This window comes from Sus scrofa, chromosome 3, assembly GCF_054392235.1.
Source record: "Sus scrofa isolate SSC_HxYL_T2T_F1_AM1 chromosome 3, Sscrofa_HxYL_maternal_Yorkshire_Landrace_v2.0, whole genome shotgun sequence".
Classification (NCBI taxonomy): Eukaryota; Metazoa; Chordata; class Mammalia; order Artiodactyla; family Suidae; genus Sus; species Sus scrofa.
Genome location: NC_139385.1, coordinates 67552219 through 67568301, shown reverse-complemented (window position 1 = coordinate 67568301; position 16083 = coordinate 67552219). Strand labels below are relative to the sequence as shown.

At 41.5% G+C, this 16083-nt stretch overlaps 1 protein-coding gene across 6 annotated transcripts in view; it reads right to left on the bottom strand.

Annotated features, from left to right (window-relative positions):
• Positions 1 to 86: 86 nt before the first annotated feature.
• Positions 87 to 16083, bottom strand: part of MGAT4A (alpha-1,3-mannosyl-glycoprotein 4-beta-N-acetylglucosaminyltransferase A) — a 105195-nt gene continuing 89198 nt past the window's right edge. For 2 of the 6 annotated variants that reach the window (XR_014839446.1, XR_014839445.1), the window contains exons 13-17: positions 15563 to 15641; positions 14288 to 14354; positions 4646 to 4758; positions 4255 to 4525; positions 87 to 2489 (exon numbers count right to left, since the gene is read on the bottom strand). Coding sequence is in view for 3 of the 6 variants with exons in the window: in XM_013987863.3 (XP_013843317.2) it covers positions 4499 to 4525; positions 4646 to 4758; positions 14288 to 14354; positions 15563 to 15641 (286 nt within the window). In the remaining 3 variants the exon portion in view is untranslated. 6 annotated transcript variants of the gene reach the window in all.

Below are 16083 nucleotides of genomic sequence, written 5' to 3'. Positions count from 1 at the left end.
TGTGGCCTGGGTATATGATGTGCTAGTGTAAGACATGTGTTTATCAAGGAATACCCAGCATGCCAGAGGGAATCAAGTACCAAGACTTCTCCTCGTCACTGCTTTAATGTATTCATTTTATATTGCTGCATAAAATCACGGCAAAATTTAAAAGCTTAAAACAACACCCATTTATTATTTGACAGCTCTGTAGGCCAGGAGTCCAGGCAGGCATGACCGAGCTCTCACAAGGCTGGAATCCAGGTGCTAGCAGGGCTGGGGCTCTTAGCTGCTCCAGAGGGTCCACCTGCAAACTTCTTCTGGTTGTTGGCTGAATTCAGTTCCTGTGGCTGCAGGACTGCCATTTCCATCCCCTTGGCTGCCAGCTGGGGCCTCTCACTTCCTTAAGAACTGCATTTCTTCTCATGTGGCCACCCTCATTTTAAACCAGCCTTGGTGCCTTAAGTCCTGCTTTGAATCTCTGACTTCTGCTAAACAGCCTGAGAAAACTCTCTGCTTATACAGAGCTCACATGGTCAGATTAGCCATCCCCGGATAATCTGTCTTTTAATGTATAACATAACATAATTATGGGTCATAATCACAGGTTCTACACACACTCATAGGGGTAGGATATACAAAGTCATCGAGGGTCACTTGTGGAATTCTGGCTGTTAGAATTACACATGACTATGAATTAGAGCAATCTCTCCAAACATGCTGTTCCCTTATAACCACACTTGTCCTTGAGGACAGCACTGTGGGGAATGACTTTTTTTTCATTATGATGACAGATTTAGAAGAATCCTTCAGAGCATTGCTAAAATTTTAAAAATATCACCTTCTAATTATTTCCTGATGCAATCATTAATCTGAAAAGCTATACCTTTGTTCGAAGACATCTCCAGTGGTTGAGTTAACCTACACATACATGTCTAGAGCCTGTGTGCTAAAAAATCCATGCGCATTCACTTTTTCCAAAGCTCATCCATCACAAGCTTTGGGACCTTAACCTCGAGTTGTGCTCTTTTTTGATTACCTCGTAGGGACAGTGAATGTTGTGAAGGGCACCTAAGACTGAAAACAAAGAACTTAGAAATTGGATCTTAGACTCTTGGAAACAGGTCCTCAACTTCCTCTTCCCACCTGAAATAGTCATCATTATGATATAGTCTACATGTCTGCTTTTAGGCTCATAATTGGAATTCATGATCCTGGCTTCTAAAATGTTCACATGAGCACTCCTGACATGGTGCTGTCCTACATAATTTTCTGTAATGGAGATGTCGTACATCTGTGCCATCCAAGCCACTGGCCACATGCAGCCAGCATGACTGTGGAGCTGAATATTGTATTTTATTAATTGGAGTGAACACCATGTGTCTAATGGCGACTGTATAGAACAGCACAGCTCCAGAGACATCATGTCATATAGTCCATATATATATATATAAAATTCGTCCCACCATTTGACACTTTTCAAATGGATAAAAGTGGTTCAGTGTCCACTCAAGGTCAAGTACTTAGCAACTCTCTGTTCTGGGTCCCCTAATCTTCTGTCCCAATACTTAACACCCTAACATGACTTAAGGGCAACCACTATAATTGCCTGCTTGAGGGAAGCATGGCCACTTCCAACTGTCCAGTGGAAAGTGGGGGAAAGGAGAGCACAGCTGACAGGAGGCTAGTATGTGAGCAAGCATGTGGCAGAGGACAGACAGGAAGCATCACTCACAGGCTTGCTCTTGGGAGCTGTATGTTTGGCCAGAGGGAACAGATGTATGCACTCACACACACGCCCCATAGTCAAACACTGGGCAGCTGAGTGTGTGTGTAAGTGTGCAGTGAGGAAAGTAGGCAAAGAGAGTCAAGAAAAAGAGGTGAGTAGGCTAGCACAGTTTGTCCCCTCATCCAGACTCTGCCTGGGCACCTGCCACATGTCAGGCACTATCCCAGGCTCGAGGAGGCACTGGTAGCAAATTTATGGGGAGGGAGGTGAACACAGGAGAGTCCTTGCAAGATGGATAAGATTCAGCTAAAAGTATTCTCGGGAACAGGAGGGATAAGCTAAGCATGGGAAGGGCGACTGAGCATGAAAACAGAAAAAGCTGTCTGGATGAGGCTCGGTCTAAAGACTGAGATGCTCCAAACACATGGCAAAGGGCCTCAGTAACTGTCACCTCCCTAGACTCTCAGGGCATGGTCTTTCTTCCTCAACTCAGAGCTGGCTACTTGGAAAGCAGGGCAAACAAGGGGAATTCTAAACCCACCTCCAGGTTTTACCTCCTGATCCTTAGTCTTTATAGCAGTACTTTAGTGGGTGAAGCTGGTGCCAAAATTTTATCAGGTTATACTTTTCCAGTGAAATTTGCCTGTTGGGCTCTAGGCCAATGAGACTTCAGAAGAAAATAAAACAAATTAAAATAATAAGGAAATTTAAAAAAAAATCAACAAAACACTCAAGCTGTGGCACAGGTCACAGATGCGGCTTGAAGCTGGTGTTGCTGTGGCTGTGGCATAGGCAGCAGCTGCAGCTCCGAACTGACCCTTAGCCTGGGAACTTCCACATGCCATGGGTGTGACTGTAAAAATAAACAAAACCACAAACAACAACAACAAAAACCAACAAAAAAATTTAATTGAACTTTGACATAAAAATCATTATTGGCAACAACTAACTTTCTTTTTCTTTCTTTTTAGGGCCATATCCATGGCACATGGAGTTTCCCAGGCTAGGGAGTGAATGGAGCTGCAGCTCCAGCCTATACCACAGCCACAGCAACACTGAATCTGAGCCACATCTGCAACCTACACTGCAGCTTGGGGCAACACCAGATCCTTAAGCCACTGAGCAACGCCAGGGATTGAACCCGGATCCTCATGGATGTTAGTCAGATTTGTTTGTTTGCTTGCTTTTGTTAGTCAGATGTCTTAGCAGCCTGAGCTACAACAGGAACTCCAGCAACATGTAACTTTGTAATCAAGAGAAGTAACTAAGAATTATTCAGATATGGAGTAAAAGAAATAACTGTACCTTATCAGTGTCTCCTATCTTTCTCACTGTGTAACTGCACAGAAAATGAGGCTGTTTGGAAGCTATCTGTTCAGCCTACTGGATAACAAAGTGACATGCCTCCAGCCTCTAGCTGCCTGCGGCCTCAGCCCCTGGCTATTCTGAAAGCTCAGAGGATTCAAGCACAGCACACCTGTAACCCACCTGCATCCACCTGAGGACACCAGACTGGTTGGGAACTGATGTTGAGAATTCATAATCTCATAAAAGTAAAAAAGTTTTAGAAGACCACTGATTGCTAAGGCTGACAATATTTTTGTCTACAGTAGTGATACCATTTGAAATTAAGTCCTCTTCAGATATTCATTCACTGAATCAATAAAATAAATTATTTTGGAAAGACATACAACTGTTACAATACCTTTCACCCAAAACCAGTATTACAATTTTGTTTTTCTTTAAAATTAAACCAATCATGTCTCATACAACAGCATTACCTAGAAAACACATTGTCAGGACTCACAGAATGAGTACAGAGAGAAGAAAAGCATCAAGAAAAGAGAAAATGCTTCTCATTCATGGATTAAAGACAAAGATTAAAACAGGAAAGAAAAGTTTGTCATTTTTACATCTCAGAGGAAATATAAGGACTTCAGTCTTTCAGTGATAATTCGGGTTGAAGGCCTCACCCCTGCACATTAAAATTTATCAGACTGATTTTTTTGTGGCTACACACCATACACAGTATACTAAAATAACCCTCAAGAAGGACATTGGTCTTTAAAATCTTGGCTTTAAGGAATGACAAATGCCTTTGAAAAGATTTTGTTCAGAATCACTGATTATAAAAGTACTTCAGTTAGGAAATCAATCTATATTCATTCTTAAATGGCAGTGCATTTGAAAAATGGCATTAATTTGTTAATGTCTGCATTTCCAAAGAAAAGATTTAGAAAGAACTTAAAAAAGCAAGGTAACTGGTTTTCAAAAAAAGTATTGATTCAAAAATTTACTGCACAAAAATATGTACTTCTTAAGTGTTTCTAATAAATTAACTCCATAACATTTTATGTATATATATATATATATAGAATCCCTGATAATCTATAAAAGAGGGTCTATAATAGTAAAATAAATGAACTTCAAAAGTACCCCCTTCATAAAATGTATCTGACATTAATTTTTCTCAAATTTAAGGAATGTAACAATATGTACAACTCTTAGGTATTAGTATAATACCAAATAGTACAAGTCATATTAACAGGCTGTCGTAACTGTAAAATGCTTGAGTCAAGTTAAAACTGGAGGACAGCTTAGGTTCGAATGAATACAATTATCCATGGGAGATTCACTTTCCAAGTGGAAATGACAATCATCTTATTTACAGTAGATTTCACAAGAGGTAGAATTCAAGTTACAAAAAAAAAAAAAAAAAAAAAGGTACATGCTCAACTGTGTTTAACAAATTCACAAGGGAAAATAAGGTGTTGGTTTCTTAGGAGATGGTCAGTTTGTGACTTTTTTAATATGAATCTGAAACACAAGACAGTAAGGAGCATGAAATGGCAATCAATTTTCTTTCCAAAAAGGACATCCAAATGTTGTAAAAAAATGTAGAAGCTCATGTGTCACTGGTTTGATATGTTGTCTTACCTCATTAAGAATGGCCCAAACAGCAGAATTCTGAATAACTGAAAGTCGGAAGGCTGAAATGGGGTTTAGCTTGGGATCCACCATTCCTTCTGCAACACCATTCTCAAATTTCCCTTCAAAATAAAAACCAATACTTATTGGTTGGACTCAAACACACACACATAAAATACCAATGACTTAGAACAGGGAAAGACAACACCAAAGTATTTCTAGTGGCTGTTTTCATACAGAGGGCATGGGTGATTTTTTTTTTTTCTCCCTCCTATTCAGCTCTTAAATTTTTCATGAAGTAGTGCATGCTTAAAAACAGTTGGAACAGGAGTTCCCATTGTGGTGTGGTGGAAGTATACCTGACTGGGATCCAGGAGGACATGGGTTCGATCTCTGGCCTCCCTCAGTGGGTTAAGGATCTGGCATTGCCTTGAGCTATGGTGTAGGCTGCAGACACAGTTCAGATCTAGCCATTGCTGTGGCTGTGAAGCAGGCCAGCAGCTGTAGGTCCGATTAGATCCCTAGCCTGGGAACCTTCATATGCCACGGGTGTGGTACTGAAAAGAAAAAAAAAAAAAAGGAACCTATTTAAAGAGGTAGTTATACATTTTCTTATTGCAAATTAAAAAAAAAACAAAGCAAATATATTTGTTCTTATATCAACTGATATACAAGTTTTTAGCCAAGTGTAATTTACAAATCTTAGAAAATATACTCTACCATCACTCAGCCTAACCACTTTGAGAGCAACACACCTCAGTGCTTTAGTTAGACACGATAACAATGACTGGCCTTGAGCAAGGGCTCAACCTAAGTGTCTTCTTTCCAAAGTCACATCTAAAAGGAATTAGAAATGATTCTTTCTCAAGGCAGTTCCAAAGTAAAAACTCCAGTAGAAATGACAAGTTTAAAAATCCCTCCTGTAAAGGATAAGGACTAAGAACTTCTATAAAAGATAATGTGCTCTGTACTCAATTTTTCTTGCTGTGAGGAAAGAGAAAACAAAACAAAAATGCTGTTGAAAACAGTGACAGGAGTTCCCATTGTGGCTCAAAGGTAATGAACCCGACTAGGATCTAGGAGGACGTGGGTTCCATCCCTGGTCCCTCAGTGGGTTAAAGGATCCGGTGTAGGCTGGCAGCTGAAGCTCTAATTGGACCCCTAGCCTGGGAACCTCCATACACTGCAGGTGCGGCCCTAAAAAGACAGAAGGAAAAAAAAAAAAAAAAAGAACAAAAAGAAAAAGGTGACAGGAAAATGGTTTACTCTAAGCCACATTTCACTAAGCTAGGGATCAGCAAACTTTTCCTAAAAAGGGCACAGAGTAAATACTCTGGGCTTTGTGGGTCAAGAGGGCAATTGAGGATATCACGTTGGTACTTGTATATCAAAAAAGAGAAAACTAATTTCCACAAAATTTTAATGGGTGAAATTCAAAATATAATAACAACTAAGTAAGTTGTGCTCTTGCTAATAATACAAGGGTACTAAGGAGAATGTAATTCCTTTTGGAGGATAACATTTAAATTAACCGGGATTCAAAGTTAGTATTCCTTATTATCAAAATCCATTGCCAATGTTCATCTGTTAATGTGGATCTATAAAGAGATTTGATATATTTTCATCTTGAATGTTTTCTTCCACACTGCCTAGATTCTGCCAATTACTGTTATCAATCCACAAGCACATATTTGTGTGTGTGTGTGTCTTTCTAGGGCCACACCCATGGCAGATGGAGGTAACCAGGCTCTAAATGGAGCTATAGCCACTGGCCAATGCCACAGCCACAGCCACACCATATCCGAGCCTACATCTTACATTTTTGCAGGCTTTGTGAATTTATCCACCTAGGGGGCCTTCTCCACACATATTTTTACCACATTCATTGTAACACATCCTAGCAGATTCCACTTCAGGTTGTACTGATTTTGCGTTTTCTCAACGTGTTTGAAAACATTATCTGCACTATTCAGACTACAAAGGCTAGTTCTTCGATCACACTACAGCCTGTTCAGAGGCCAATTCTTCAATCACATGAAACCTGGCATGGACTCTAAAGAATAGCTGGGCAGTATCAGTAATAACCGGTCAACCTGTCTAGAAAAGGCAAAGAAACTACTCAAACAATAGGTTTACTAATAACCTGTCAACTTGTCTAGAAGAGGCAAGGAAACTACTCAAACAATTGGTTTTACTAATAACCCGTCAACCTGTCTAGAAGAGGCCAGGAAACTGCTCAAACCGTTGGCTTTACTAATAACCCGTCAACTTGTCTAGAAGAGGCAAGGAAACTACTCAAACGATTGGTTTTACTAATAACCCGTCAACCTGTCTAGAAGAGGCCAGGAAACTACTCAAACGATTGGTTTTACTAATAACCCATCAACCTGTCTAGAAGAGGCCAGGAAACTGCTCAAACAGTTGGCTTTACTTTTTGACTACTGATATTGTTTCCAAAGTCTCCAACTCCTCAAGCAAGAGTTATTGCCTGAAGCCCAATTGTCTTAAATAAGTTTATCTTCTGGGCACACATGTAAGCTGCAGTTAGACATGATTTAATTAACTCATAATTGGTAAATGGTATTCTTGCCTGGCATACCACATGAGCCACTTTAAAACTTATTCTGGGAGTTCCCTATGGCTCAGTGGATTAAGGATCCGGTATTGTCACTGTAGCAGGTTGGGTTGCCGTTGTGGTTCGGGTTGGATCACTGACCCGGGAACTTTTGCATGCCATGGGCATGACAAAAAAAAAAAAAAACCAACTCTTTTTGGTTACAGTCTCATGTGAATCTTTTTTTTTTTAGTGAAGAAATTCTGCTGCAGTGACATATTGTATTTTAGTTTGTTTGTTTTTGTCTTTTTGCCTTTTCTCCTGTGGCATACGGAGGTTCCCAGGCTAGGGGTCTAATTGGAGCTGTATTCACTGGCCTACACTAGAGCCATAGCAACGCGGGATCCGAGCCGCGTCTGCAACCTACACCACAGCTCATGGCAACGCCGGATCCTTAACCCACTGAGCAAGGGCAGGGACCGAACCCACAACCTCATAGTTCCTAGTCAGATTTGTTAACCACTGAGCCATGACGGGAACTCCACATATTGTATTTTAAATCTAATTTTTCTGATCCTTCCATCCCTGAGAGTTGGGAATATTGCTGTGAGTTCTTAGTATAATAAGGTATTGGGTTTTTGTTTTTGTTTTTGTTTTTTCTGTCTTTTTAGGGCCAAACCCACGGCTTACGGAGGTTCCCAGCCCAGGAGTCGAATCGGAGCTGCAGCTTCTGGCCTACATCACAGCCACAGCAACGTGGGATCCGAACCACATCTGTGACCTACACACCATAGCTCATGGCAACTCTGGATCCTTAACCCACTGAGCGAGGTCAGGGATCGAACCTGCATCCTCATGGATGCTAGTCAGGGTCATTAACTGCTGAGCCACGATGGGAACTCCCTAGTAAGGTATTCTTTAGCACATCTCCCATGTCACTGCACAATAACCATGGTGATGTGCCATCTAATTGTGTAAAACAATCCATATTCTACTGTGTTTTTAAAAAAGCACAACATTCAAAGTTCACTTTTCTTTTTTGACATGAAGGGTAAGCACTGGCAATCTTTTTTTCAATGTCACAGTAGAGTGAGTGCGTGGCACTTTAAACACTGTCCAATTATAAATGCACCACTGTCATTTGCAGTGCCCAGAATAGCAATTCAAAGCAACGAGAACACCACCTCCATCGCTACTGCAACTGCTCGTTCACCTCCGCTGTTGTATCGTAAAAGCGCACAGACAACATATAAATGTAATTCCATGGCTGTGCTCCAAACAAACTTTATTCATGGACACTGACATCTGAATATTTTCTAATTTTTACGTGTCACGATATATTACTATTCTTTTTAATTTTTTAACCATTTAAAAATGAAAATAAACAAGGAAAAACTTCAACATTTTGTGCTCATAGTTCCAATCAAAAACAAGATTTAGCCCATGGGCTCTTGCTAGCTAACCCTTGTGCTGTTAAATTAAGCAACAATTCTAGAGTCCCACAATATACTGACTAAGCTCAAAGTAAGATCACGCACATCCACATTGAAAACCATACTGCAGAAGACTTGTAGTCATCTGCATAGGAAACATTCAGCTTTTGAACTTTTACTGTAACGTTTTCATTAAAAAATTCTTGAGACATAAAAGTGTGTCCATATTTGGCGCTGGACTTGGGGGAGAGGAGTGCATGCTACAAGACAGGCATTATTTAATACTGAGTTAGGAAGTGGATTCAGGGCTGAAGAATACTGCGGAACTTAAAACATTTTAACTTATATCTGAGTCTGTCATCGATGAGCTCATTTAACCGGACAAATAATTAGCAGATGATATAACTGGCCTCACTGAAACACTTTTACCCAGCAAGTTTATCCTGCAGCAATACTCTCACATGTGCCAGAAGATTATATAGATGGCAGCAAAAATTTCAAACAATTTTAAGTGCCCATGAACAGGAGACTGGCTAATGAAATCAGGATGATATAAGGGGATACTAGGCAGCCAGTTAAAAAGATGAAGAAAAAAAAAGAATGAAGTAATAAAGCTTCAGACAATCCAGTTGTAACTTACTTCACTCCAAAGCATACACTGGAGAGAAACTCTCCTACACGTGCGTGTGGAAGTGTTCAGACCAGCATTGTTTACAGTAACAAAAAGATGGAAACAGACTTTGTGACCAAACACAACTAGACAGTGATACATTCATCCATGGAGATCTATACAGCAATGAAAATGGATGAGCCACAGACACATGCATCCATGTGCCTGAATCTCAAACAGTAGGTCAAGCTGTAGACTACAGAATGACAACCTTTATATCAACTTCAAAGACAACAAAAGTAAGACTATGCATTATTCAGGGTTATGGGTTACGCATATGTAGTAAAAGCACATATGGAAATGTTAACCGCAAAATTTATGACAGTACTTACCCTTGGGTGGAAGGGGAAAAGGAGATAATTAGGGAATGACTGAATTGGCAAATCTTAAGCTGGATACACCAATACTCATTATAGTATCAGTCGTATCTTTTTGTGCATTTGAAATATTTACAATTTTTTAAAATGTCCTAGGTGGGGAATCAGACACAACTTGCTAGGTGCCACCCAAACTCTAATCAGACCTACAACCAAGACGGCTGATCCCCCCAGAACAAAGAGGTGTCTTGGAGACCAGTTAAACGTAAACAGTCCTCATGGGATGTTCCCTTACAACAGCTCTCCACCCCCTACCCCAATCCATTACCCGCAATCCTAAGGAGACTGCTTCCTCCTAAGCTTTGAATACTGACTTAGCCCAAGAACAAACCTGTGTTAAAAACAGAAACTATGCGGGGGGTGGGGGGGGGGAGTGGGATGGACTGGGAATTTGGGGTTAACAGATGCAAACTGTTGCCTTAGGAATGGATAAGCAATGAGATGCTGCTGTATAGCACTGGGAACTACATCTAATTACTTATGATGGAGCATGATAATGTGAGAAAAAAAGAGTATACGTATATATCTGTGACTGGGTCACCTTGTTGTACAGTAAAAAATTGACAGAACACTGTAAACCAGCTAACATGGAAAAAAATTAAAAATCATTAATAAAAAAATAAATTTTAAAAAAACCCCAGAAACTACCCCTTTTCCTATATAACTAATGCTCCCTAAGTGGAGGGGGCGGGGAGCCTGAGTTCTCTCTCAGGGCTCCTGGCCAGTCTGTGGGTCAATAAAACCCCCGTGACATCTCGGCACTCCAGCCTCCTGCCTCTTCTTTGATTTTCTGCTCCAACAAAACGTTTGTCTTCCATATGAACATATATATTTTGTTCAGTGAAAAAAACAAGATGTAAAACAAACATCTTGTGTGGGATATGTCAGTATGTCATCATTTGTGTGTGGCTGTGATTTAAAGAACATACTCACATATTTGTATTTATGAATAGATACTTCTAGAAGGATATGAATCATTATAGCCTCTGCCTCTGGGAAGCACTGGGTTGGCGGGGGAAGGACTTAAGAAAAAAGAGGAAAACGAAGGAGAAAACGACTAAAAGGCAACTAGAATCCCCAAACCCTGGCATTGGGAGGGACTTCCAAGATCCTGCCCTCCACGGACCCCCTTCTGCCACCCTGCCGGCAGTCCCTTCCTTCTTCCAGGGCATCTCCTGCCTTCTCATAACTTTAACCTATGAATAAATCTAGTATTTCTTCCACAAGACTGGCCTTAGCTCTCATTCCAAACCAATCCAACCTCCCCCACCTTCACCCATCAGGTCTTCATCCATTCCCAGCTGGTTTTCTATTGTTTCCAAGCATGCATTGGGACATAAATTGATGCTGAGTCTGATCCAATTAAATCCAGACCCCTTTGTAGGGCTCGTTCCACCAAGAGGACTCCTGTTAGCGCGTTCTCTCTCTCTCTCTCTGGTTCTTTCTGTCAAACTTCTGAATGGGCCACAATTTAGCTTGAATATAGCTACCAGTCTCCTCTTCATTGTCTACCACCAAAATCTCCATCATAGTCCATGGTGCCCTTAGGCTTAAACTTCCCCAGGTTCTGTTTCCAGTCAGTCAGTCCCCTTCCGGCAATCTACAGGGCTCTCTAGTCCAAAGGCTTCCTCTCCCCAGGAGACAATCTCTGCACCACCACTCAGGCTCAGGACCTTGGGCAGGGACAGCAGCCCAACCTCCTTGCAAAAGTGGAATCCTTGCCTTATAAGCAGAGCACTGGGGTGCAACAGCAGCCCAGTCTGTCCTGGAGGAGGCGAATGTCTGATGATTCGTGCTCAGCTGTGCCTGCAGTAGGCTCTGCCCTATGAATGGGGGTTAAGTGGAGGAAGGGGCCTCAGGTCTCTTAGCTGCTCCAGTCTCAAACAGAGCTTCTGCACCAAGGAGGAGGGGGAGGATGACAGGGGCTGGTGGCCTGCCTGCCCTTCCTGGTGGAGACACCACAGCCCTGGAGTGGGAGCTGGTAGGAGAGGAACTCGGGGTTCTAGACTGCACCTGCTTCCATCTCACTGAGCTTGGCCATTGTGGGGAATGGAGTGGGTTAGAGAGCCAATGGCACAGACTCTTAATGTTCTGAGATGCAGACTTTAGGAGTAAATGTTTCTCCATTTGCTATTAAAAAAAAATATTAACTTCCACCAGTAATGGCTGTTTAACTAGGAGGTCTGTGAAGCCCCTCCATGCCATTCCACTAAAGCATACTTCTGTTTTGTTTTGTTTCGTTTTAATTTTAGGGCTGCACCCATAGCATATGGAAGTTCCCAGGCTAGGGGTCGGATCAGAGCTACAGCTGCCGGCCTATACCAGAGACACAGCCATGCAGGATCTGAGCCATGTCTGCAATCTACACTACAGCTCACAGCAACGCCAGATCCTTAACCCACTGATTGGGGCCAGGGATCAAACCTGTGTCCTCATGGATACTAGTCAGGTTCATTACAAATGAGGCCCAATGGGAGCTCTCACTAAAGCAAACTTAAGCAAGCTGCATTTTTAACATTCAGTTGAAAACAGATCAGCTGCTCTTGTTTCAGATGTACATTTCCACTACACATGGACCCAGGTTTGAACACCCACCAGGTCTCTTGTGGTGCTAAGTACATATGAATTGATGTTTTAGATGATCATTATTTTCAAATTACTTCAGAGATACTTAATCATATAAATACCTATATTTCCTATGCTACTTTCATAACCCAGAACACAGCATTCTCAGAAATTAAGTAACTGCCAGGCAACAGGGTTAATAAATGTCTTTCTTGTACTCTCAGCTAATTTTATGTACATTTCTTGAGCAGGCTAAGACAGAACCCAAATAAGAAAATAATTAAAGTCATCTATCCACTAAAACTCCATAGGAATTAGGCAGGGTGATTATACAAGCCTGGTAGCAAAAACTAATATAAAACTGCTATAGAGAGAGTTATAAGAATCTATCTAGCCCATATACCTACAAAATTAATGACCAATAGTCTTTTCTGCCTACCACTAGGAAAAACATTAGTTGTTTTTTTTTTTTTTTTGTCTTTTTCTAGGGGTGCACCCATGGCATATGGAGGACCCCAGGCTAGGGATCCAATTGGAGCTGTAGCCACCGGCCTACACCACAGCCATAGTAACACTGGATCCGAGCCACGTCTGCGACCTACACCACAGCTCATGGCAACACCAGATCCTTAACCCACTGAGCAAGGCCAGGGATCGAACCCGCAACCTCATGGTTCCTAGTCAGATTCATTAACCACTGAGCCACAATGGAAACTCCAATTTAAGTAAAAGAAAACATAGGAGCTCCTACTGTGGCTCAGCAATTAATGAACCCAACTAGTATCCTCAAGGATGTGGGTTTGATCCCTGGCCTCACTGAGGGGGTTAAGGATCTGGTGTTGCCATGAGTTGCGGTGTAGGTTGCAGACATGGCTTGGATCCTGAGTTGCTGTGGCCTGTGGTGTAGGCTGGCGGCTATAGCTCCGATTCGATCTGTAGCCCAGGAACCTCCATATGCGCAGGAGCAGCCCTAAAAAGACAAAAAAAAAAAAAAAAAAGAGCAAGAGAGACAAAAGAAAATACATAACCCTTCACTAGCTGAGATCTATCAAGGACCTGTGTTAATTGCAGGACATGCCTGACCAGCAACCCCTGCCCCAATGTTGAGCGCGTGGAACTGAGCCACGAGATGTGATTAGACAGAAAAGGTACACACAGTTTGGTAAGAAGAACAGAGGAGAAGGTAACTCATCTGGTTAAGGGACGGGCCGGGGAGCAGAGGCAGAGGTCCCACAGCAGCAGGAGGGTGACTGCACACCCAGACACAAAGAGACGTAGTTTATGCTAATGGATAGTAAAGAGCGGCAGGTTCAGGGTGTCTCCCCACGTCAGACAGCCAGATAAACAGTGACAGCACAACCTGTGGCCACCAATAAAGAGATGTCCATATTGCAGGCCCTTGGGCGAGATGGCTACATGGCCTCTGGGAGCCTGTTGGTGGTCATCTCAGTACAGATTGACGGCTCAGGAGGGAGGCAGAAGTTCAAGGCACAGACCCTGTCACATGGATGGTGCTGAGACAACAAGGGTAACCAGCTAAGGGCCCCCAGCACAAGGCTGCAGGAGGTGGCTGGAAGCAGACACTCTTCCAGTGACAAGGACAAAAGAGCAGATGGCAGAAGAAAAAGGAACTAGCAAAGGTGCCCTTGACCCGAAATCCTAGTTGGGTCCAGATAACAAAAGTCTATACCAGAACATGAGAACAAATTAAGAGTCTACTGGCATTTATAATCCTAATGCTGATTAACATGTGCAAAGAACTTAAAATTACTTTAGGCTTCAGTCCAGAAAAGGACATTTTACGGGTTTAAAGTAGGTATTACTTTAATACCTACTGTTTCACAATTCATCGTTTTTTAAATTTCGGAAGGGCAATATGGTGCAATTACTGCCTATTATATAACTCTCTCTCCAAGGTCTAAGGGCAGCTGCTTGTCATCAAACATGTTTACGTTTATATAATGAAGCATATGAATACTCACACTAAATATAATAAATAGTGTGTAAATAGCCCTTAAGCAGTTCAAAAAAAAAAGTTAAAGTAGGTATTACCTATTCTGAAATAACCATCTTCTAATCGTTTGTCTTTGGTTTCTTTGCTTATTTCCAAACCTTCACTCTAAAATAGAACAAAAACATCTTATAAATGAGTATTCCTACTTTAAACAAATCTAGGTTATGAATTTTTTTTTTTTAGTGCCGCACATGTGGCATATGGAAGTTCCCAGGCTAGGGGTTGAATTGGAGCTACAGCTGCCGGCCTACGCCACAGCCACAGCAACGCCAGATTCAAGCTGCATTTGCAATCCACACTGCAGTTCATGGCAACACCAGATCCTTTAACCCACTGAGTGAGGCCAGGGATCAAACCCGCATCCTTGTGGATACTAGTTGGATTCTTAACCTGCTGAGTCATAATGGAAACTCCCAAGCATGTCTTAACAAATAGACGAGTGGCATCTGTGGCAAAGCTATTTTTGAAAAGAGAAAATGCCTTGTCAGTCTTGAACCTTAAAATGCTTATCAATATAAGTGCTTTTTTTTAAAAAACATCATCTGAATCTGTATATAATATATGGGTGGCTATAAATTTTAAATTTTAATCAATTTCCATTTAAATCAATTTAACAGAATGCTGTTTTCTATTAAAAATAGAGAGAAGTAACTTGAAAGAAATTAAGCATTCCTCAGAGACCAATACATTCATTTTGTGTGTTAGTCAAGAGGCATTAAAACTATATGGTGGAGTTCCCGCTGTGGCGCAGCAAAAATGAATCTGACTGGTAACCATGAGGTTGCAGGTTCAATCTCTGGCCTCGCTCAGTGGGTTAAGGATCTGGCGTTGCGGTGAGCTGTGGTGTGGGTCACACAGGCGACTCGGATCCCGCGTTGCTGTGGCTGTGGTGTAGGCTGGCAGCTACATCTCCGATTAGACCCATAGTCTGGGAACCTCCACATGCCACGGGTTCGGCCCTAAAAAGACAAGAGACCAAAAACAACAACAACAAAAAAAACTATATGTTATTCAGGGACTCCAAATACAAACAGCAGGTAAAAATTTAAGTAAAAATAATGATTCATTTCTTTTCCCAGGACAAACTCTTAAGTTATTTTCCAATAGGAAGCAAAATAAAGGCTCTTTCGATGAATCAGGCAAATGGGACAATACATGAGGTGTTCCATATTTCCAAAAAAAGTTAATATTACTCACCACCTCACCACTGAGGTCCTGCCATCATGAGAATTTTCTTTCATAAATAAGATCCTCAAATCAGGTCTATTCATATTGGTTCTCAAGAAAAATTAAGGGGAAAAAAACAGTCATACCTTAAAAGGCAAAACTTCTACAGTTGTGTTGAACAGAATATCTCCTGGATGTTCCTGATTGCCACTATGAAACAAATAACTGAAAATACAAGCATAAAAAGAATAATATGAGTCAAGCTACACCTGACAAAGATTCAAGAAGATGGCCTTACCTCAGAATAAGGTCAACAACACTAGAGTTTGCAATGACTGTGCATCATGAGATCTGAATAGCTACAGGGAAATTAAAAACCTAAGGATGGATTTCACTTGTGGCACAGTGGGTTAAGGAGCCTGGGTTTGATCCCTGGCCCAGGAGCTTCTACCTGCCCGGGGTGCAACCAAACAACAACAACAAAAACCAACAGCACCAAAAACCAAAAAAAATCGAAGGGTGATGTATTAACTCCTATCAGAAGAGGTAATGCAGCCTAACATAATAACATACTTCACACACAAAGACAAAGATGAGAGGTTTTTATTGCTATTTATACTGCTTTAAATATATGAAGCTGTGACAGGAATAACTGTAGCAATTATAT